The sequence below is a fragment of the Anomaloglossus baeobatrachus genome, chromosome 6 (genome assembly GCF_048569485.1).
Source record: "Anomaloglossus baeobatrachus isolate aAnoBae1 chromosome 6, aAnoBae1.hap1, whole genome shotgun sequence".
Lineage (NCBI taxonomy): Eukaryota > Metazoa > Chordata > Amphibia > Anura > Aromobatidae > Anomaloglossus > Anomaloglossus baeobatrachus.
Window position 1 is genome coordinate 521,193,984 of NC_134358.1, and position 24,831 is coordinate 521,218,814.

The 24,831-nt window shown below is 44.7% G+C and overlaps 1 protein-coding gene across 12 annotated transcripts in view; it reads left to right on the top strand.

The window, feature by feature from the left end:
- The window catches only part of ARHGAP12 (Rho GTPase activating protein 12), a 130,107-nt gene that overhangs the window by 80,193 nt on the left and 25,083 nt on the right, over positions 1 to 24,831 (top strand). For 2 of the 12 annotated variants that reach the window (XM_075315490.1, XM_075315494.1), the window contains exons 4-11: positions 5,272 to 5,415; positions 5,834 to 5,914; positions 6,828 to 6,956; positions 7,158 to 7,238; positions 14,249 to 14,323; positions 15,060 to 15,098; positions 21,833 to 21,894; positions 24,592 to 24,664. In XM_075315490.1, coding sequence (XP_075171605.1) covers positions 5,272 to 5,415; positions 5,834 to 5,914; positions 6,828 to 6,956; positions 7,158 to 7,238; positions 14,249 to 14,323; positions 15,060 to 15,098; positions 21,833 to 21,894; positions 24,592 to 24,664 — 684 coding nt within the window. The remainder of the gene's footprint in view (positions 1 to 5,271; positions 5,416 to 5,833; positions 5,915 to 6,827; positions 6,957 to 7,157; positions 7,239 to 14,248; positions 14,324 to 15,059; positions 15,099 to 21,832; positions 21,895 to 24,591; positions 24,665 to 24,831) is intronic. The other 10 variants (XM_075315492.1, XM_075315496.1, XM_075315495.1 and 7 more) reach the window with 7 other exon arrangements.

Here is a 24,831-nt window from a genome sequence, read left to right on the forward strand (position 1 = left end):
TCTGGATTTCACTGCGCATGCTCTTTTTTTTTTTTTTTTTTTTTTTTTTTTTTTAAATCAAACTTTATTTTGGCTCGCGGTGGCCGAACGTTCAGCTGAGCGCCCGGCCGTCGGCAAGCGACAGCGCTCAGCTGAATGACCGGCCACCAGCATGCCCGGCCGCCGGCAAGTCACAGCGCTCAGCTGAGCGCCCGCCCGCCGGCATGCCCGGGCGCCGGCAAGTGACAGCGATCAGCTGATCACCCGGCGGCCGGCTGCAGGGAGCGATCAGCTGATCACCCGGCGGCCGGGAGCGATCAGCTGATCACCCGGCAGCCGGCTGCAGGGAGCGATCAGCTGATCACCCGGCGGCCGGCTGCAGGGAGCGATCAGCTGATCACCCGGCGGCCGGCTGCAGGGAGCGATCAGCTGATCACCCGGCGGCCGGGAGCGATCAGCTGATCACCCGGCGGCCGGGAGCGATCAGCTGATCACCCGGCGGGCGGGAGCGATCAGCTGATCACCCGGCGGGCGGGAGCGATCAGCTGATCACCCGGCGGGCGGGAGCGATCAGCTGATCACCCGGCGGCCGGCTACTGGGAGCAATCAGCTGATCACCCAGCGGCCGGCTGCAGGGAACGATCAGCTGATCGTTCACTATAGTCTGCCGCTGGTAAAACCGGGAAAAAAAAAAAAAAAAAAAATCAAAACGAATTGCGTTGTTTTGCAGCATCCGTTGCATCCGTTGTGTCACTATATGCAACACATCCGTTGCATCCGTTACACAACGCAATGCAACGGATACCGTTCAACGCAAGTGTGAAAGTAGCCTAACTTTGTTGTTTTTTTTTCTCCTCTAAACGCGCCTGAAAATGTAACCGTCATATTTTTTTTATCTCATAAATCAATAGTACACATGAAGATTAGAAACTCTGTAATACATCTTATGAAAGAAAACTGCTGCTTTCTCCTCCTGGATTCATCTTTCACTCTGGATTCCCAGTTTAAATCCATGGAATCTGTATTCAGTGCGGACATATTTTCCTGTTGCCTAGGAGATGACAGTTGGTGCTTTTAAAACTTTTAAAATTCCATGGAGGGAGGAGCTAGAGGCAACACAGACATTCTGCTGCAAGTTCTCCTGAATGGCAGTTACATTTCTCCATAGAACTTTCTGAGCACCAACTGACATCTCCTATCTCAGTAACGGGAAAAATCTGTCTTCATTGAACACCTTTTTTACCTGTGAATTGAGAATTTTGAGTATTAATAATCCGTTTAGAGGAAATAAGCAGATTTCTCTGATAAAAAAAAAATTGTAATAGATTTTATTTTCACTTGTTCTACTGATTTATGAAAGGAAAAAATAAGTTAAACGACGGTTTAAGCTTTTTTCTCTTTTTTTCTTTTCATTAAATGGAACCTGTCAGTTCCCATATGCACCCAGAACCACGAGCAGTTCTGGGTGTATATTGCTAATCCCTGACTAACTGTACCTGTATCTAGTAGGAGATATAAAGAGATCTTTAGAAAAAGTATTTCTAAAGATCTTTTATCGTATGCTAATGAGTGCAGGGACTAGTCCCCTGGGCGTTAGTTACTTTGTGGCCCCATTAGCATGTTAGCACACCCACAGGGGCGTACTAACATGCTAATGAATGTGCAGCGCCAGAGGATGATCTCACTTGCCTCTTTGCTGTCATCGCCGCCCAAAGCTGGATTTCGGCTCAGTGCGCATGACCCCGGAGTTTTGGTCATGCGCACTATAAAGTCAGGTGTAAGTGTCCTGGCTTCAAACTGAAGCAGTGCACATGACCGGAAGTCTAGGGTCATGCACACTGAGCCAAAATCCAACGTCAGCCGGTGATGGTGGCGGATAGGTAAGTATGACCGTGCCTCTGACGCTGTGCATTCATTAGCATGTTAGTACGTCCCTGTGGGCATGCTATCATGCTAATGGGGCAGACTAGCCAGGGGAACTAACGCACAGAGGACTAGTCCCTGCGCTCATTAGCATACGATGAAAGATCTTCGGAAATACTTTCTAAAGATCTCTTTATGCTAGTGTATACAGGGACGGTTAGGCAGGGATTAGCAATATACACCCAGAACTGCTCGTGGTTCTGGTTGCATATTGGACTTGACAGGTTCCCTTTAAGAGGCCATCATTCTCCGCTTATATAATGCAGGGGCTGAAGCTTCTGTTGTGCTTAAGAGCTGCAATCCGTGTTTCCTTTTACTCAGCCACTAGGGGGATTGTCCGTCTATTTAAGGGGTTGTCAACGTAACCTTTACTTTTAATAAACACGGCACTTGCTAATATATAAAGTCTACAGGTTCTGCTCTCACGCTTGTTAGGGTAGGCGGCATAGCTACTCCTGTTCTAAGAATGGAGGGTCACGTGACCAGTTTCCTCCAATTAAAAATGATTGTACATCCAAGAAGTACAATGCTCCACCGTCAGCAGCCACTTTGTGGACAGGAGAGCTGTGCAGTCTATGGGGGAAGGAGGCACTAATGGGTGCAGGACGAGAACCTGGAATACTTGTATATTTTTAGTAATTGTCATCATGTGCCCAACATTTTTTGTTAAAAATAAAGTTAAACCCCCTTAGCTCACGAAAATGTTTCTTAAAGGGTTCACTCACACTGGCGTGTGAGAATCGGGTGCATTATGCAAAAATAACACTCAGCTCAATCTCTGCAGCGAGCGTGATCTGATTCTTTTGCAAGCGTGATCTGAGTGTTACTCACCGTGATCTGATTCTCTCACATGCGAGAATCGGATCACCGTTGCGGAGAAGACCGAGGGATTCATTTCAATGACCTCGGTCCAGTCCAATGTTTTACACTTATCCATTGACTTATATGGATGCCACCATCCAATATACACTGCCAATCACAGTGATTTTTTTTTTCTCATGCCGAATCCACATGAGGAAAAAAAAACCCCCGCTGGACGGCTCTGGCCCATAGTATAACGTTGGGCCAAGTGCTATAGTTATACGCCAGTGTTAGTGAGCCCTAAAGGGCATATTCAGGACTTTAAATTTTGTTTTTACCATGAACAAAAAAACTAACAGGCAACTACCTGCCAGTTCGATTCGGTCCCGGCTCAGAGTGGTCATGGGCTGCTCCTACCAGCGATTCAGCTGCTTCACATCAACAGATCAACTCTTCTTCAGGGCTTTTTGGTCCACAGGGTATGACTGCCAACGTCATGCTGATTGACGTTAGGCTCCCCCAGTTAGGCAGCGGGTAGCCGGTGGTCAATCAGCATGACTTCAGCTGTCACACCCTATCAACATAGCAGAAGAAAAGCCACTGCTCTGTTGATGTGATGGCAGCCGAAGCCGCAGGAGTGGTAAGTGCAGGAGCAACGACCTATTGTTAGTTCTTAAGCCCATAGCAAAAAATGAATATAGTCCTGGGTATCCCCTCTATATGGGTTGTACCCTGCTAGAACAACCCTTTTTGATTTCACATTTTTCTACAGGTAAAATAATAAAGCCTATACTCACCTCCCGTTCCAGCGGTGCCACAATTCGCGTTCCCGGGCTCACATGGGGTTGAGGGGTTGGGACGCCATGTGAGCCCCCCGTCCAATCAGTCCCGGCTTCCTTTGGACCAAATGAGTTACAGCAGGAAGTGAGCGCAGCGGATGTGGTTGCTCTCACTTCCTGTCGATTGTTCTTTTGGTCCAAAGTAGAATCAAACCGGCACTGATTGGACTCTGGGCTCGTGTGACGTCACAACCCCACGTGAGCCCCGGGAACGCCAACCACGGCACCGCTCGAATGGGAGGTGAGTATAGGCTTTATTATTTTACCTGGGGGAAACCCATGGAATCAAAAGGGGCTGTCCTAGTAGTGGACAGCCCCTTTTAATTGTATTAATTAAAAAATGCTCTTGTGTCAAGATATTGCTGTTATATCTCTTTTTCTGTATATGCTATATATGAGCAGCACTGCGGCTCAGTGGTTAGCACCACTTTGTTAATCCTTGGTTCGTATTCTACCAAGGACAAAATCTGCAAGAATGTTCTGCCCATCTGCGTGTGGGTTTCCTCCCACACTCCAAAGATATACTGACAGAGAATTTAGATTGTGATCTCCATCGGGGATGGTGCAAAGCGCTGTGGTATGTGATGGTGCTATATAAGTAAAATATAAATATGTTATGGCACCCTCTGCAGTTCTTTGGATTTCTTCTCTGAACATCCGCCTGATGTATGCGGTCACACATGTTCCGGTAGCTCAACCCATCTCATAGATGCTCCTGTATGCCGGTGGCGGGGTGAGTCCTGCTTTTGTGCTAGTCACTTTGAAAAGAATCACAGGGTTTGCCATAATAAGTTTGTAACAGCAATATCTGCACAATAGTCCTTTTTTTTTTTTAAGGCAAGAACATAGTAATGCATGATTTTGACATTGATATTTAAAGGGAATGTGTCATCAAAAAATGCCCTATTGTTTAAAACAGCTGTTTGTATTAAATGTATTTTTCATTTTTCCACATTAATATCTAATATAATGGCAATCTTGCAGTTTTCACGCCAACCACTATGCCTTATATTAGATCCCCTCCCATTCCTGTTCTGTACAGTTGACTATTCATCAGTCTCATTATCATCACAGACAGGATTACAATGAAAGGTAACCTGTTTGTGTACAGAGGATAAAAGTGATTTATTGTAGATGGTATCATGGCTCCTCTTCTAGACAAAATAGGGCCAGAATTCGTGTCTACAGTCCACATGCAGAACAGGAAGCAGGAGTCTAGTATTAGGCCTAGTGACTAGGGATGATCGAATACTTCGATTATCCGGCTTCGCGAATATTTTCCGAATACCTCGCCACTATTCGCGAATATTCGATGCGCAATGTAAATCTATGGGAAACCCTAATAACAACTATTCGGAACTATTCGGGCTTCCCATAGACTTACATTGCGCATCGAATAGCGGCGAGGTATTCGGAAAATATTCGCGAAGCCGGATAATCGAAGTATTCGATCATCCCTACTAGTGACCAAAGTGAATCACGTAAGATAGTATTACTTGTATTTTTAGTTCGGATTCATGATATAAAAAGTAAAAACCTATTTAAAAGATACATTTCACGTAAAAAGTTAATATAAACAACAGGTAAATCCTCTGGCACCTGATGGCACCTTTCCTTTAAGTAACAAATAATTAAAAGTTTTCGTATCTGCTTTTTGCTGGGTGATTTCTCCATACTTTCACTGATCATCTTTGTGCTTGAGCTTTTAAATTTTTCCAACTTTTTCTAGCAAATTTCCGCTGAAGAAAACTTTCACAACGCTTGCGACAACAATCAGTCAGATAGTCTGTGTGGGTCTCCTCCCAAGGGGTGGTCAGAAGAACTGGATCAGCACGGCCATACCTTCTTTGTCAATGACCAAACCAATGAGAAGGTACATGTGTGATCATTTCTGTATGTTCTTCACCATTTCTGTGTCTGACCTCCTTGTAGTGTACCTGATATATTCTCGTTTAGGTAACGAACCCATAAAATGTAATGGTTAAGGTTAGCCGTTGCAGTTTGGGGGCGCTGGTGGGAGGTCTGTGATTTGGGGGCACTGGTGGGAGGTCTGTGATTTGGGGGCACTGGTGGGAGGTCTGTGATTTGGGGACACTGGTGGGAGGTCTTCTCCATGTACCAGGGATAGGCAGATGCGACTTTTCTTGCTCCATTTAGTATAAACATTCTCCTCTTCATTTCGCACAAATAGGACTGAGACCTGAAGGAACATAACGGTTGACACCAGTATAAGAAACGATTGGTGATTTTTCATATTTTCATGTTTTTTTAATATTCAAATCTCATTACAGTGGATAAAGCATGTGGACGATCAAGGTAGACCGTATTACTACAGCGCGGATGGATCGCGCTCTGAGTGGGAGCTGCCAAAGGTAAGTTATTACATTTTCAATTTAGAGGCTTCTTCTTATCGGAAATGGTTAAAATTGCAAAGTACTTATAAAAAAACAAGCAACTTTGCAATTTACTTGTTAAAAATCATCTGTTCTCAAAGCCGAGGGATTTCAATATTATGGGTTACTGATCGTGGTTTGTAACTGCTTATCCAGGCCGAACATGCACCGTGCTTACAAGCTTTTTCCTGTAGAGCTTGGAAGTGCTAATCTGAAGCTGGCAGGAGTCAGTCATCCTTGGTGCCTCTGTGTTTCTCCATCGCTGCAGAGGCAAATCTGTCTTAGCTTGCATTCTTGGGGAGAGCATAGTTATGGTCAGCAGCATGATGCTTCCGGACAGCAGCATGATGCTTCCGGACAGAAGTGTCAATCAAGAAGTGTACCGCCCCCAGGAGATGGCAACCCTGCAGAAGAAATCGAGAAAAAGACCATTAGATTTGGCTTAATGCGAGTTGTCATTGGGAGATGGGGAATGATGCAGGGGTAACTAGATAAATAATACAAAAAATCATGCTCAAATTACAATATGATTTGATCAATCTTTCTTGCCCTGTGTCCTGTAGTGGACACAGAGTGGCTTCTTATAATTGTAGATGCACTTTTTAACACCAACGTTGAGGCAGAATACAACAGTCCCTTTAAAGGTCTAAATACAGAGTGTATTTTACTAAGGTTTGCAGATTTCACTCCACGCTTATGACTATTATTGACAAATAAAAAGGCGGCAAAAAGGTGACCTTAATCAGATTTTTCTATAATTTTGTAGGAAGCTGCTGAATCTTTTTGAGTTTGATGTCATTACATTCATGCACTTCAGTATTACCATCACCTTTCATTTATTCCCAAAGTTCTACAGTGTTGTACTTTTTGTTTTTTTGTATTTTTTTTTTAGTATAATTCCTTATTACCACCTCATCAGAGAGAGATCACTAAAAGCCGGAGTCTTGATAGAAAGTTTCAAGAGCCCATTGTTTTAACCAAGTGGCGGCACAGCACCTATCTGCTGGAGGCCAATGATAAGGTAACGTGATATCCACTTTTTGCCCTTGTTTTACCAGATCACCGTGACTTGGTGGCAGGCGCTCCGTCATCGCAGTCCGGTCTCTGTACTCTGTGTATCCTCTTATGGCGGTGGCATAAATCACCAGCAGTCGTCATTGTAATCCTATAGCTCCGACTGAAGACCGTAATGACATTAACAGGTCCATTTTGTTTTTTACAGTTGCATATCAAGCAAAAGCGTAATTCCTCTGAGTATTACATGCCTAGCCATGGTTTTTTGACCTCATCTTATTCTATGAAAGTTAGTATTCTGTCTCTGGTGTGTGCTTGCTTGCCAACACATGTCCACATTCCAAAAATTCTTCCGATCTGTGAATATGCTTGCCTGCCTGCTGTGTAATGACGGAAAGAAAAGTGGTTTTCATCTTAATAGAAAGACTATGGCCCTGATATCCTTCTCTAGGAAACCTCTTTGGCTTCGTAATGAACCCAGATTTCACAATTCATTTATTCAGTGATCAATTTTTCCACCGTTCAAGCCCCCAAAGTCTTTTTTGCAGCGCCAAAAGAGGTTTCTATGAAACCAGAACAGTAGACGCAGCAAAGGAACATCATTTTTGCCACCTTTTAAAGGGAATGTATCATGGACTTAATTTTAGTCTAATTGGATTTCAATGTTAAAGGGAACCTGTCAGGTGTAATATGCAACCAGAATCACGTGCAGTTCACGTGCATATACACATATATATAGTGTGTGTATGTATGTATGTGTATGTATATGTGTGTATGTATATGTATGTATGTATGTGTCTGTGTGTGTATATGTGTGGGTGTGTGTGTGTGTGTATATATATATATATATATATATATATATATATATATATATATATATATATATATATATAGCGCTTTAGAAAAAGTATTTCTAAATATATGCTAATGAGCGCAGGGACTAGTCACAAGGGATTTAGTTCCTGCACTCATAGCATGTTAGCACGCCCACAGGGGTGTGCTAACAGGCTAAGGGGCAGAATGAGCGCAGGAACTAACGCCCTTATGACTAGTCCCTGCGCTCATTAGCATATCAAAAAGGATCTTTAGAAATACCGTATTTTTGGTTTTATAAGATGCACCAGATTATAAGACGCACCCCAAATTTGAAGAAAAAAAGGCAAAAAAAGATATATATGGGGTCCGTATTATAATCCGGTGGTTTCTTACCAGGGAGGGGGGTTGGCAGCGGAGCGGGAGTCACAGGAGGCAGGGGTGGTACTGGAGTAAAGCTGTGCTGCGAGTGGTACATAAGGGGGGGGGTTGGTTGGGGGTGTCCCAGGTACTCACTGCGGCGCTGCTCTGTGCAGGGCTGCTCTGCTCAGTGTGGCTTTGCTCTGTTCGGGGTTGCTCTGCTCGCTGTGGCTCTGCCCTGTGCGGTGTTGCTTTGCTCGCTGCGGCTCTGCCCTGTGCGGTGTTGCTCTGCTTGCAGCGGCTCTGCTCTGTGCGGTGTTGCTCTGCTCGCAGCGTCTGCGAGGCTGCTCTGCTCGCAGCGGCTCTGCTCGCTGCATGGCTGCTCGCTGCATGGCTGCTCGCTGCATGGCTGCTCTGCTCACCACAGCTCTGCTCACCACAGCTCTGCTCGGCGGGCGGTAAAGCACCGGCCATTCTGAAGATGTGAGGGCTTCTTGAAATAATGGCGGCCAGAGTCCGCGCGTGCTCAGATGAGAGCTTGAGCAGAGAGCTCCGTCTGCGCACGCGCCGACTCTAGGCGAGATTATTTGAAGAAGCCCTCACCGCCAACATGTTCAGAATGGCCGGTGATCTACCGCCTGCCCCGCACAGAGCAGAGCCGCACCAAGCAGAGCAGAGCCGCGCCGCAAAATGCAGAGGGAGCCGCACAGTGCAGAGCGAGCCACGCTGCCTGAGGCATAGAGCAGCGTCGGCAGCACACTGCATAGCATTGCCCCTGGCTTCATTGGTGCCTCTTCACCATCCCCTGGTAAGCTACATTCGGATTTTAAGACGCACCCCTCATTTTCCTCCCAAATTTTTCAGAGGAAAAGTGCGTCTTAAAATCCGAAAAATACGGTACATTTTCTAAAGATCTTTTCGTTTGCTACTAGAGGCAGGGATTAGCAATACGCACCCAGAACTGCTCGTGACTCTGGGTGCATATTACACCTGACAAGTTCCCTTTAAAAAAATAATCATCCGTCATTTTTCTTTCTAGAAAGTTGGCCATACTTGGGGGCAATACAAACCTTCCTGCATTGTCTATAAAGACTCTGCCACAAGGTTTGTCTTTGATTTATGGAATCTTCAATGCATGCAAGTTAATTGTCACAAACATCGATAGACATACCCAGTCTCCAAGAAATAATAGAGACCGGAGTGTGACAGGGTCATGCGTTCAGAGCCTGTATAGTGTTACTGTCCTGCATTATTTATTCATCTGGCAGTACACTACAGTAATACTTGCGTATAGTAGGTGCGGATCCCACCACTGGGACCCGCATTTATCTCAAGAACGTGGCCCGGTCTTACGCAGCTGACAGTGGAAACATGGTCTGAATTCCCAGTCATTTGTGTCAGTACTCTGACCAAATCTGCACTGAAAAGCAGTGCTCATCAGGTGCCCCATTCCTTATGTAGATGCAGGTACCATCAGTTGCACCAGCATCTACTATGCATGTATGGTATATCCAGTTAGTAAGCCATAAATTGACCAGTGTCAAACACACTTCAATGTGAGATATACTTCAATGTGAGATACACGCTCTGCTGACTCTGCCTCAGTCTACACAGCAAAGCTGACAAGTGAACTGAGGCAAGCCAGAAATGGCAGCCAATTGCGTCTGCTTTTAATGGGCAATGTGAAAACTAGTAATAGAAAATGAATCCTTAATTTTAATGTCCTGTTCTGATGATACATTCCCTTTAAATATAAGGATTATTTATTAGCTGAATTTGGTACCCTCTAGTTCATATTTGACAAGTTACTGTACCGTTACCCTCATTTAAATATAACCTTAGTATTCAGGATTTTTGCTCAGATACTTTTCTTTCTGTTTCATTTGTAATATTTTTTAATGTAAAATTAGCTAGTGAAAGAAATGCAAATCTGAAATAACAGACCAAATCATGCCTGTGTATCTGCAAACGCACCACATTAATTCCTGATGTAATTATGGCCTCAGATGGGCTTCTTTTTTATTTTTTTTTATTGCGTAAGATCGGATAACAGTACTAACATTAATTTATATGTATCCAATCTTGATGTGTAAACCCCCCCACCCTCTGTTGTCAAATATGGACCTTTTTTGCTCATTCATTATAATGTCTATTAAAGTGCATGTGCAGATACAGTATATTGTAGCCTCCTCCATCTGACCACAGAGCCCATTCTTCTTCTCACACCCAGGGCCAAGTAAGTGGATTGCCATTTAATTCGTCAAGGCACAAGCATGGTCAGATTGAATGAAATGTGGCGCTTTTAGTGGGTCACACTGGGGTCATTTCTATCTCTGCTTCAACTGTTTTTCATTGATCCAATGACACCTGGCAGTGCCCAGTGGAACTGCGACTGGGGATTGTGGCACATTTGATCCATATACTGCAATATTCGACCAATATTCAAGACCCTAATAGGAAGGCTATTTCCTGTGGAACGTCTGTTGACAAAGGGCACTTAAAGGGAATCTGTCAGGTGATTTTCTAGTACTATACTAAAGTTTTCTTTAAATGGGGCTTAAGCTGTTCTTAACCGAATCAGTAAATTTTATTGCTCTACCTTCTCCTGTTATCTTGTTGTAAGCTCTGGAGGATTCAGTGTGCAGTAACTAGCCAAGCATATGTAAATACAAGCTGCATACTCACTGCTCCCTCTTCCATCTCTCAATGCTGGCATCACTGATGGTAAATCTTAACTGAATTTGCACTGCTACCCCACTCCGTTCCTCCCACCTCTCAGCAGTGATGGTGAAAGACTGAGAGGGGGGAGCTGTTGTGAATACATTTTCCAGTTTGGGGCTCCCTCTTGTGGTCAGTGCTGGCGGTGCAGTTGATGTGTGGAATGAAAGCCAAACACCTGTGGAGGACTGGCAATCAGGTACTTCTGATTGGACTATATAACTGAGCAGTTTTCTCCTGTTACTTGCCGGTGCTCAATGGATATCCTGTGTGTTAAGGACATTCTGTAACCAGCCCTGCTCACTACCAAAACCCCTCTCAGATAAGTGGTCTTTGTACCCCTGCTTTTTGTTTTTTCTGCTTTGATACTAATACTTGATTCCTATTTTGTCTGTGTGGAGTTCTTGGTGGAATGGGATCATTCCCTGCTGGGAGTGTCTGTATACTTAGCTCCTTGATTCTGCAATGTGTTTTGTCATGCTTGGTATTAATTCAGTCCCTCATCTATATTAGTGTTTTTGGATTCCAGTAAAAGTGTGCTGATATAGTGGGGGAGAGGTTGTGTGACCTCAGGGTTTTTTCCATATCAGGCTGCTGGTACTTATTAGGGTTTTTCCAGCTGCAGACAGTTGCTCTTTCCTATCCTTTCCTATAAAGATAGTTTGGGCCTCACCTTTGCTGAATCTAGCTTTGTATTGTGTTTTGCTATATCACTGTAGTCTACATGTGGGGGGCTATCTATATCTTTTGGGGATTGCGCTGAGGCAGATTAGCTTATATTTCTATCTGTAAGAATATTTAGTTCTCCGGCTGCGTTGAGATGACTAGGCCATTGTAGGCTTGTCCCACGGGTTCTTCTAGTTGCGTGTCAGGATTAGGTCTGCAGTCTGTTAAGGTTTCAGCCACTCTGTTACCTTTTGGGTGTCTGCATTTTTTGATCCTCCTCGGTCCTTGAATCATAACAGGGAGCATTGAATATGCAAATTGTATTTACTACACTTGTCTAGCCATCGTGAGACACGTTCTCAAGAGCGTACAGCAAGATAACACGAGAAGATACAGCAATAAGTTACTGATTCTAAAAGGTCTGCTTAAGCCCTATTTACAGATAACATTAGTATTGTACTAGAAAATCACCTGACAGATTCCCTTTAAAGGGTTATTTCTTTTCTAATATGAATATTGTCAGATAATGCTTGCAAAAACAGCACTTTTGCAATTTACTACTTCTTAACATTTTAATTTGTTCTTGAGATATTACTACTTTTTTTTTTACATCTAGATGCCTGAGAGACTGACCAACGTTGCTGTCTAGCTTGTAGGCACTGGAAGGTGGTCGTAATTAAAAGATAACAGTGCCATCCTGGCCAGTGTCAAAGCAGTGTTAACAAGCTCATTTGAAAAGAGCTTGTAAGCACTGCACATGTTCTGCTCTCTTGCAGCAATGATTGGTCTATAAGGCAACAAGCTGTAAACAGAAGATAAGTGTTGCTATCTAATTGGCAGTAAATTGCAAAACGGCCTGCATATACTATCTGACAATACCCTTGTATGAAGAGGGGAAAGCGCACTTTTAAGGGATTATTCCTCTAACCGCATTTATCATCAATCTATAGTATAAATGTATGATTGGTGGGGGCTGACTGCTAGTAACCCAATGGTTTCTAAAAATGCAGATCCTGTAAGTACCACTCCATTCATTACTCTGAGTCCCCGGGATCACTAGTCCACATACGTGACCATTACTCCCATGAACAGTAAATGGACCTTTGTTCATAAATACAGGTGGGGTTCCTAGCAGTCTGACCCCCACTAATGATTTACCATTGATCCTATGGATAAGTGATAGTGCCATTCAAGGAAACCACTTGGATATAATTTTGTTGGCATCGTTTTGGTGTAAAGGAGCGCTAGAGATACATTTGGCATAAAAGCTAGGAATCCTTCCTGACTTAGATCATAAATAGGGTTTAATATATAGTATGAAGAGGGTAGGTGGCAATAATTCCTCCAGATCATGGTTAAAGGGAATCGGTCAGCATATTATTATGTAATCTGAGAGTACCATGATGCAGGGGCTGAGAGCCTGATTCCAGCGATGGTTCACTTATTAGTATGTGTGTTGCTGTATTAATATAATCAGTGTTTTATCAGCAGGAGATTATCACTTCAGGACTAGGTGTCACTTGCCTCCTAGTCAACTGCTGTGTAGTTCCACCCTCACCACTGATTAGCAGCTGCCAATCAGTGGTGTGGGTGAGGTTATACACAGCCTAGCATTTGAGATCTGATAGATCTGCAGCAGAGAAAACAGGGATTGTATTAAAATCAGACCAGCAAGTAGAATCTGGGTCTATACTCGTTCATCATGCTGCTCTCAGATTACATAGCAAAAATCTGCTGACAGATTCCCTTTTAAACGATGTGTACACCTATGCAACAAAATTTGATATAGGAAGCAAAACTAGGAATTTTTACTAGACTTTTTGCGTTTTCTTTCTATAGCTCCTGTACAGACCCATATCTTCTTGCCATAGTTACCCCTGGGGTAAAAATAAAACTACAGTAATTGCTTAATATGGACTATAAATATAATTTTTCCTTTAGACAGTTTATAATCTGCCCTTTTATCATCTGATTCTGATCCTTCTGTCCTCTACTTTTCTTACAAAATATGGTCCGTTCAAAGGAAGTAGGGGACAAAAGGAAAAAAGTGTTGACCTGTGGATCTGACTACACGGGATTTTTGTTGTCTGTTACCTTGGAGACACATAGATTTGAATAGGAGCTGTAGAAAAAAAAAAACAAAAACCCATTTTGTTCCATTTTAGATGAATGAGAACTATTAAAAAAATATATACCAGCATATATATTGTTGTGTAGGTGTATGTAGCCGTTATTCTAGGTGCTTAAAACATTTCCACACACACATGGGCCTCATATATCAAAAATGGCCTTTATGCCAAAGTAATCTGTTTACAGAAGCCGAGCCCGATGGTTTCTGTGGGTAAATTCTGCCGTTTCTCTATTCTGGTACCGGTAAGCTGGTCTTGGCATTGTAGTGTCTACAGGATCACAATACCCATGATCTTCAAACCTTTCTTAATCTCCTATTTTGTGCATTTTCAGGGAGCTGGTATCGGGTCACAAATTTACTGAATATTTTTATAATTATAAAAATATTTGTTTCCCAATGGCAATGAAGTAATTTTCAGCCTGTCGGTGTGGGTTTCATTTGTCCAGTTTTGCTTTTTGGATGTAGTGTACTGTTTGGTGTGGTTTTTTTTCCTTTCTTTTTCTTCTTTTTTTTTTTTCTTTTTTTTTGTTTTTTTTCTTTGTTTTTTTTTTTTTTCTTTTTTATTTAATAACGTAAAATATCACTGTCATTTCTTACTCTTCCTTTTATAGGAGCCGACCACTCCATCAAAGCAAAATTTCCCTGATATTGAGACATCGCCGTCTTCTCCGAAGCACCAGTCCACGGTCAGTTCTTCTTACTTTATGTCGGGTGGCATTGTCTCTGGTAACTTCAAGGATTGTGGGCATTTCTCAGAACTGGTGCAAGGGAACAATGGTGCAGTTGCCCAATATATACCAACTTACTTATTATAGTTTCCGCAGTTTCTGCGATCTGATTCCACCTTCTACTTCCTTTGCATCAGTTACGACACATCCCTCCCAGTGTGTCCTACAAGAATGTCTATAAACTGTGGATCGTCTTTGCTTACTTGTATATTTTTATTAAGTTGTGACTAAAAATGCAGAAATGTTTAGACACAAAGCAAATTTATTGCTTCAGCTTTTCTTGTAGAATATGCAGAATCTGTGCTTGTTGCCTAATAATGATTGCGACTTTTGATTTTTTCTTTTGTCATACTATCAGAGGTTTTTGACTGCCTCCTTTTCTGACTGAGCTTCTTCTATCAGCCTAAGGCCATTTTTGATTTTTATATATATATATATATATATATATATATATATATATATATATTAGTATTATTGTTAGTATTATTATTTTTATATATATTATTATTATTAGTATATATATAATTATTATTTATTATTATTATTATTTTATTTTTATATATATTTATTATATCTTACTTCATGCCCATGGTGAGCTTTCTGGCATGGCGTAACAAAAAAGGAAAAAAATCACCTTTTTGTTTTTCTTTTAACTACATGCGACTTCTTATCTGGTATATTATCCATTTGCCAGTGGATTTGGAGGATCGCACCCCCATTTTGCAAGGTTGTTGTATGTACACCTTAAAAAAAAAATGGCACCTGAAAGCCAAATATCCTTCTCGCTTGTGTTGTGCGTGCATGTGCAATAAAAAAATAAAAAAAAAATAAAAATATATAATATATATATATATATATATATATATATATATATATATATATATATATATATATATATATATATAAAAGTATATATGTATATACTGTGTCTGTGTGTATATATAACATAGGCACACAACTCGCGCATGTTTACAGTATATATAATGTGTGTGTACGTATCGCTTATCTTCACTATTGCCCCATGTGAATGTACACAGCTACTTGCACACTGTGACCCTCGCTTCATCTCTGTAGGGGGCTTCGTTTGAAGCCTTGAAAACAGGAAGGCTTGGAACATCACTGAGCCATTGAGTACAGTGAGGCATACATATGTTTTAGGTCTTTGTACTCCCTTTTTGCTCTCAGGGACGGTCTTCTAAGCCTTACATAATAGTGCAGTGGGTAGAAACATGGTGTGAAACATACCTGACACAGATCACTTTATTTGCACTTTTGGACATAACATTAGATAATGCTGTGCAATACTTTGCATTGTTTCATCTTACCCTGACCTAATAAATTCCCTTTTTTGTGGCAATCTATTAGTGTAGGCGGTTACCCTTTTTACTTTTCTATACAGAGTATAAAATACATAAGCTTTATTATTTGTGCTCTAAAACCCAAAGTACAGACTCTTTCTTTGTCGCTCCTTATTGGGAGACCCAGACAATTGGGTGTATAGCTATGCCTCCGGAGGCCACACAAAGTATTACACTAAAAGTGTAAAGCCCCTCCCCTTCAGCCTATACACCCCCCGTGCTGCCACGGGCTCCTCAGTTTTTATGCTTTGTGCGAAGGAGGTCAGACATGCACGCATAGCTCCACAGCTTAGTCAGCAGCAGCTGCTGACTATGTCGGATGGAAGAAAAGAGGGCCCATAACAGGGCCCCCAGCATGCTCCCTTCTCACCCCACTCTTGTCGGCGGTGTTGTTAAGGTTGAGGTATCCATTGCGGGTACGGAGGCTGGAGCCCACATGCTGCTTTCCTTCCCCATCCCTCAATTAGGGCTCTGGGTGAAGTGGGATCCTTTCGGTCTCCAGGCACAGGAGACCGTGCTCCATCCACAGCTCCTGAGGACCATGCTGGATAGGAGCCGAGTATCGTTCAGGGACATGGCCCTGCTACTTTGAGGTACTCTGTGTCCCCGTGGGGACCGCGCACAGCAACACTCCAGCATTGCTGGGTGTGCTAGTGCACCGGGGACAGCAGCGCTGACTGCGTTTGTGCCATTACACACTTCAGCGTCGCTGAGTGTGTTCGTGTAGGGGGACTGCCGCGCTGACCGCCGCTGCCATGGTTATCACTGCGGCGCGGCTGGGACTGTTAGTGCGCCGGGGACTTCCGCGCCGACCGCGCTTATACGGCGGCTGCGCTTATAACTCGAGTCCCCGGCTTTTGCGGCCTAGTCTCGTTTTCTTCCCGCCCCCAGCCCTGCCAATCAGAGGAAGGGCGGGACGCTGTACAGGACGGCAGCACTGAGGGCTGGAGCATGCTTTGCATACTCCACCCCCCTCACTCTGCACAGTGGGGCACCAGTTCCCGCACTTTTCTGGGTCACGCCCACGGCTCCCTCCTCTCCTCAGGACGCCGGCAGCCATTCCTCTCAGCTCTGCTAACGCTGGAGAGGAGAGACAAGCTCAGGGAGACCCAGGCAGGATTTCTGGTGCCCACACAACCGCCTTGCGCAGGCGGTAAGCAGCACCTGTGGTGCTGGCCACACTAGTGCAGAAGTGTACTTATAGATTATATGATTATAGGCTATACTTTACACTGTATGGTGCACTGTTGATTTTTGTCTATATACCCTCCTGTATTGCTCAGAGGAGACAACAGCATGTCGTCCACAAATAGCAAGGGTGCCAAAGCACAGACTTACTATGCTGCCTGTGCAGCATGTACGGCTATACTGCCGGCAGGTTCCACTGACCCTCATTGTGTGCAATGCTCGGCCCCTGTGGCACTTTCTCAGCCGGAGCCTCTGCTAAGGGCGGCCCAGGGAGAACCACCTGTTAACACTGTCCAGGTGACAGGGACGGAGTTTGCAGTTTTTACTGAAAGACTTTCTGAGACTATGGCTAAGATATTACAAGCCTTGCAGTCCATGCCGGCATCTCAAGCCAGGGACACTGTGGAATCATTGCCCCCTGGTCCCCCTCAGTTGGAACAGCAATGTCCTCCCGGGGTGTCTCATGGATCCCAGGGTGAGGTCTCTGACACGGACCGCAGCCCCAGACCGATTAAGCGAGCTCGCTATGATATCCCCTCGACATCATCACAATGTTCAGGATCTCAGCGAGAGGACTCTCTGTATGATGAAGCGGAGGTAGCTGATCAGGATTCTGATCCTGAAGCCGCTCTCAACCTTGATACTCCTGATGGGGACGCCATAGTGAATGATCTTATTGCGTCCATCAATGAAATGTTGGATATTTCTCCCTCAGCTCCTCCAGTGGAGGAGTCAGCCTCTCAGCAGGAGAAATTCCGTTTCAGGTTTCCCAAGCGTACAAAGAGTATGTTTCTGGACCACTCTGACTTCAGAGAGGCAGTCCAGAAACACCGAGCTTGTCCAGATAAGCGTTTTTCCAAGCGCCTTAAGGATACACGTTACCCTTTCCCCCCTGACGTGGTCAAGGGCTGGACTCAGTGTCCCAAGGTGGATCCTCCAATCTCCAGACTTGCGGCTAGATCCATAGTTGCAGTGGAAGATGGAGCTTCACTCAAGGATGCCACTGACAGACAGATGGAGCTCTGGTTGAAATCCATCTATGAAGCTATCGGCGCGTCTTTTGCTCCAGCATTCGCAGCCATATGGGCACTCCAAGCTATCTCAGCTGGTCAGGCGCAAATTGACGCACTCACACGTACGTCTGCGCCGCAGGTGGCGTCCATAACCTCTCAAACGTCGGCATTTGCGTCCTACGCTATTAATGCTGTCCTGGACTCTGCGAGCCGTACGGCGGTTGCAGCCGACAATTCGGTGGCAATACGCAGGGCCTTGTGGCTGCGGGAATGGAAGGCAGATTCGGCTTCCAAAAAGTGCTTAACTGGATTGCCATTTTCTGGCGACCGTTTGTTTGGTGAGAGATTGGATGAAATCATCAAACAATCCAAGGGAAAGGAAACATCCTTACCCCAGGCCAAACCAAAAACACCCCAACAGAGGAGGGGACAGTCGAGGTTTCAGTCCTTTCGGAGTGCGGGCAGGTCCCAATTCTCCTCGTCCAAAAGGCCGCAGAAGGATCAGAGGAACTCCGACGCATGGCGGTCTAAATCACGCCCTAAAAAGACCGCCGGAGGTGCCGCTACTAAGGCGGCTTCCTCATGACTTACGGCCTCCTCACACCGCATCCTCGGTCGGTGGCAGGCTCTCCCACTTTTGCGACACCTGGCTGCCACAAGTAAAAGACCGTTAGGTGAGAGACAGTTTGTCTCACGGTTACAGGATAGAATTCAGCTCTCGTCCTCCGACTCGATTCTTCAGAACATCTCCGCCTCCCGAGCGAGCCGAGGCTCTTCTGCAGGCGGTGGGCATTCTGAAGGCAGAAGGAGTGGTGGTCCCGGTTCCTCTTCAGCAACAGGGTCACGGTTTCTACTCCAACCTGTTTGTGGTTCCAAAGAAGGACGGGTCCTTCCGTCCTGTTTTGGACCTAAAACTGCTCAACAAACACGTAAGGACCAGGCGGTTCCGGATGGAATCCCTCCGCTCCGTCATCGCCTCAATGTCCCAAGGAGATTTCCTAGCATCGATCGATATCAAGGATGCTTATCTCCACGTACCAATTGCTCCAGAGCATCAGCGCTTCTTGCGCTTCGCCATAGGAGACGAACACCTTCAGTTCGCGGCACTGCCGTTCGGCCTGGTGACAGCCCCAAGGGTTTTCACCAAGGTCATGGCTACAGTAGTTGCGGTCCTCCACTCTCAGGGTCACTCAGTGATACCTTACTTAGACGATCTGCTGGTCAAGGCACCCTCTCAAGAGGCATGCCAACACAGCCTCGACGTTACTCTGGAGATTCTCCAGAGTTTCGGGTGGATCATCAATTTTCCAAAGTCAAATCTGACACCGGTCCAATCGCTGACATATCTTGGCATGGAGTTTCATACTCTTCCAGCGATAGTGAAGCTTCCGCTGGACAAACAGCGTTCACTACAGACAGGGGTGCAATCTCTCCTTCAAGGTCGGTCACACCCCTTGAGGCGCCTCATGCACTTCCTGGGGAAGATGGTGGCAGCAATGGAAGCAGTCCCTTTCGCGCAGTTTCACCTGCGTCCACTTCAATGGGACATCCTACGCAAGTGGGACAGGATGCCGACGTCCCTAGACAGGAACGTCTCCCTCTCTCAGGCAACCAAAGCTTCCCTTCGGTGGTGGCTTCTTCCCACCTCATTATCGAAGGGGAAATCCTTCCTACCCCCATCCTGGGCGGTGGTCACGACGGACGCGAGTCTGTCAGGGTGGGGAGCGGTTTTTCTCCACCACAGGGCTCAGGGTACGTGGACTCAGCAAGAGTCCTCACTTCAGATCAATGTTCTGGAGATCAGGGCAGTGTATCTTGCCCTAAAAGCGTACCAGCAGTGGCTGGAAGGCAAGCAGATCCGAATTCAGTCGGACAACTCCACAGCGGTGGCTTACATCAACCACCAAAGTGGGACACGCAGTCGGCAAGCCTTCCAGGAAGTCCGGCGGATTCTGCTGTGGGTGGAAGCCACAGCATCCACCATATCCGCAGTTCACATCCCGGGCGTAGAAAACTGGGAAGCAGACTTTCTCAGTCGCCAGGGCATGGACACAGGGGAATGGTCCCTTCATCCGGACGTGTTTCAGGAGATCTGTTGCCGCTGGGGGATGCCGGACGTCGACCTAATGGCGTCACGGCACAACAACAAGGTCCCAACATTCATGGCTCGATCTCAAGATCACAGAGCTCTGGCGGCAGATGCCTTAGTTCAGGATTGGTCGCAGTTTCGGCTTCCTTATGTGTTTCCTCCTCTGGCACTGTTGCCCAGAGTGTTATGCAAGATCAGGGCCGACTGCCGCCGCGTCATCCTCGTCGCTCCAGACTGGCCGAGGAGGTCGTGGTACCCGGATCTGTGGCATCTCACGGTCGGCCAACCGTGGGCACTGCCAGACCGACCAGATTTGCTGTCTCAAGGGCCGTTTTTCCATCTGAATTCTGCGGCCCTCAACCTGACTGTGTGGCCATTGAGTCCTGGATCCTAGCGTCTTCAGGATTATCTCAAGAGGTCATTGCCACTATGAGACAGGCTAGGAAACCAACGTCCGCCAAGATACCCTGGCTCGGTGGATCAAGGAACCAATTCTCGAAGCTTACCGTTCCTCGGGGCTTCCGGTTCCCTCAGACTGAAGGCCCATTCTACCAGGGCCGTGGGAGCGTCCTGGGCCTTGCGACACCAGGCTACGGCTCAGCAGGTGTGTCAGGCAGCTACCTGGTCGAGCCTGCACACTTTCACGAAACACTATCAGGTGCATACCTATGCTTCGGCAGATGCCAGCCTAGGTAGGCGAGTCCTTCAGGCGGCAGTTGCCCACCTGTAGGACGGAGCCGTTACGGCTCTATTATGAGGTATTATTTACCCACCCAGGGACTGCTTTTGGACGTCCCAATTGTCTGGGTCTCCCAATAAGGAGCGACAAAGAAGGGAATTTTGTTTACTTACCGTAAATTCCTTTTCTTCTAGCTCCAATTGGGAGACCCAGCACCCGCCCCTGTTTTTGTCTACACATGTTGTTCATGTTAAATGGTTTCAGTTCTCCGATATTCCTTCGGATTGAATTTACTTTAAACCAGTTTATAATTTTTTCCTCCTTCGGGCTTTTGCACCAAAACTGATGAGCCCGTGGCAGCACGGGGGGTGTATAGGCTGAAGGGGAGGGGCTTTACACTTTTAGTGTAATACTTTGTGTGGCCTCCGGAGGCATAGCTATACACCCAATTGTCTGGGTCTCCCAATTGGAGCTAGAAGAAAAGGAATTTACGGTAAGTAAACAAAATTCCCTTCGTTCACACCAGCATCTTTGCTTCTGGTTTTGATACTTTTCCATGTTGTTATGCTTTTATAAATAAAAAAAAAAAAAGACCGCAATTCCTTAGTTCTTATAGTTTTCATTTTTACCACTGTTCATAATAGGCCGATTTATCCGGCTCTAAATCCTGTTCTGCACAGGTCACTTCCAGCAGTCATCTCCGTACAGAGGTTTAGTAGATAACATTGCACGCATCATTCATAATAAGTGATGGTCACAGCTCACCTCCTCCCTCTCCCTTCACAGTGATGTCTAAACATGTTACAGATCAGCCAGATGTGTTGCTGTCATGTGGCTACTATTAAGCATACATGCTGCTCAATATAATACCACCCCCAAAAGAAAAAAATAAATCTTCTACAGAAAATAGAATGAGAAAATAAATCTATAACCAGAAATATAAAACCTATTATTAAAAAGTTAATAAATTTCCTATTGTGTTTGTTAGAGCATAGTTGGAAAATGACAGAAACTTGGCTGAACAGGTATCATGCAAGTGTAAACAGGACCTTACATATTATTTTACTTTTGCTGTTTCCATTTTGCAGACTATAGCAAAATAGAGATTAATTTTTATTTAATTTTTTGTTTACACTTCAGGATCAAGAAAAGTATGGTGTGCTAAATGTTACCAAAATCACAGAAAACGGGAAAAAAGTTAGGTTAGTATGATCAATGGTATATTAACACTTCGATGTGTGGTTGTGTCCTGGAGGAACAGTTTGGAGTGTTTTGTGTGACTACTCATCATTAACCCCGTCCTGAAAATGGGCATACTATTATGGCAGATAACCGTGTTGTGCACCTGATTTTCCTGCAAATTAAGCTCCACATTTGAGCACAATTTCACAGATTAAATATAGAATGAATCCATGTAAAAGTTGAGTTACTACGTTACTTCTCTTGTACTGATACTAAAGTGCAGGCGATATAATAGCTCCGAGCTGCATTCATAATTTTGCAGGTTTCAGAGGTGAAATCTCCCAGAATCTCCTTTCAAAGAACTGGTAGATCTGCAGGAGATAAATATGTGATATTACCAAAACTACAACAGGCAGCCTACTAAGTGACACATCACTGGAATCAGGGTGTCTGCCACTACATCATTCTGCTCTCAGATGGGGAAGTAAAAACCTGGTGATGGATTCCCTTTAAACATATCAGCTTTACTAAATGACTATTTCCCCGTCCATTCTTACCGCTATCCTAGCTCCTTGACTGTTCTTCTGCCCGGAATGGGCCGACAAGTTCTGCAGTCAGTCACTGCCATTAATCACCCAGGCAGTGCTAGCAGAGTAAAACCTTTTAGACTATACATTGTTTTGGCGTTTTTTTTTTTTGTTTTTTTTTATTTTTTTTAAATTGTATACAATTCTAGTTATTTATTTTAAATTGTGGTGAATAACCTCCATAATGTTATGATTGATCACTATACATTGTGTCCACCCATATCCTGTCCACCGCCATTAACTTGAGAACGGCGGCAGCTATAGGCATAGAAGTGGTGTCTAGGTATAGTAAATTAGCCAAGCGCTACGCAATGAAACCACCTATAGCGCCACCTGGTGGAAAACAACGGAGTTAGCATTTTTATCTCGAAAACGGAACGAGATAGAGAAAAAAGTGAATTACAAAGTTGTAGGGCATCATCAATTCAATACGAATCGACACCTTGCATACAGAAATGCTATGATTACAACGTATAAAACTCAGAAGGCTGCGGACGTGAAGCGATACCTCATGGAGACCTTCCTACAAGTCATTGGGTATGGTGGCTGTGTGGAGTGGCCTCCACTCTCACCTGACCTTACCCCACTGGACTTCTTTCTGTGAGGTCACATCAAACAGCAGGTGTATGCGACCCCTCCACCAACATTGCAGGACCTACGACGACGTATCACAGATGCTTGTGCAAACGTGTCACCTACCATATTGCCCAACGTGCAGCAAGATACAGTGTGCTGTGCAGAGTCCAGATGTGCATTGCAGCTGACGGGGGCCACTTTGAACATCAAACTTAAATGAGCGCCGTATGCATGACCAGCATTCAATGTTTTGAGGGGGTCATGGGTTTCATATCATAGCATTTCTGTATGCAAGGTGTCGATTCGTATTAAATTGATGATGCCCTGCAACTTTATAATTCACTTTTTTTCTCTCTCGTTCCGTTTTCGAGATAAAAAATGCTAACTCCGTTGTTTTCCACCAGGTGGCGCTATAGGTGGTTTCATTGCGTAGCGCATGGCTACTTTACTTTACCTAGACACAACTTCTATGCTTATAGCTGTCGCCGTTCTCAAGTTAATGGCGGTGGACAGGATATAGGTGGACACACTGTATACCCACAATAGTGGGTGTGCAAAACCACTCTATATCATAAATGTCCATGTCTACCCCTTAAATGAGCTGCGCATGGATTAGTAGCCAATCGAGACACCCATTTAGAGGTGCATTATTACACAGCTCAGATATTGCGTTACAGGGCAGCTACCTACAATAGGTGATGCTTACCTCCTGGTCCAATCATACCTCCACCACTGATTAGCAGCTTTCTATCATTATACAGTGTACACAGAAAGCTGCCAATCATGTCAGTGGGTTATACAGAGCTCAAGTTTCAGAGGTCTGCTAGATATGCAGCAAAGAAAACTGTGATTCTATCACAACGGCTGCACCCAGTAAACTGCGTGACATTATCGCTGGAATCTGAGTAACTGTCCGTACATCATTTTGCTGTCAGATTACATAGCAAAAAACCTGGAGACAGATTCCCTTTAAAGGGAATCTATCATCAGGTTTTTGCTACTTAATCTGAGAGCAGCGTGATGTAGTCAGAGACCCTGAATCTAACAATCTATCACTTAGATTATTGTGTACAGCCTTTCTGACACAATCAGAATTTTTAGATTTAGTCATGTAGCAGAGCTGAGAGAGCTGCTCCTGCCACACCAGACGCTCTATAGAGATTGTACATTGACAGCGAGTTGTCAATTAGAGGAGAGGGCATGCCAAATTGCCATGGCTGTGAGTTTGTAGTCCTGTAATAAGGGTCCTGCGGCTTAGACTAAACTAGCAAATTAAATACAAATGGACTGTGACAAGACAGGAATCCCTGAACTTTGTGTTAACCCTTGCAGCATGCTGGCTTTAGCTTACATAGCAAAAATCTGCTGACAGATTCCCTTTAATTGACAGCACTGGCTTTACACGAGCCAGAGAAGGCTTTAAATAGAAGGAAAATTAATTAGCAGGTGCATTTTTTTTTTTTTTTGAGAATTTAGGAAAAAACAAATGCCGCATCATTCATCGGTCAGGCGCAGTGTACACGTAACATTAAATAATCTCTCTTGGTGTTTTAGAAAGAACTGGACGTCGTCTTGGGCCGTTCTCCAGGGCTCGTCTATACTGTTCCAGAGCACTGGAGCCAGCTGGGTAAGGAGATCTACATTAACGCTGATGATTGCAGTAAACACTGGAACTGCACAGTTTTATCATTTTGGGGCCCCATGTGTCCGGGCCGCCTGCTTTTAATTAAAGAGAAACAGGAGTGTCTGCCAAATTATCATTTTAATTCAATTTCCCATTTATAAACTAATTGG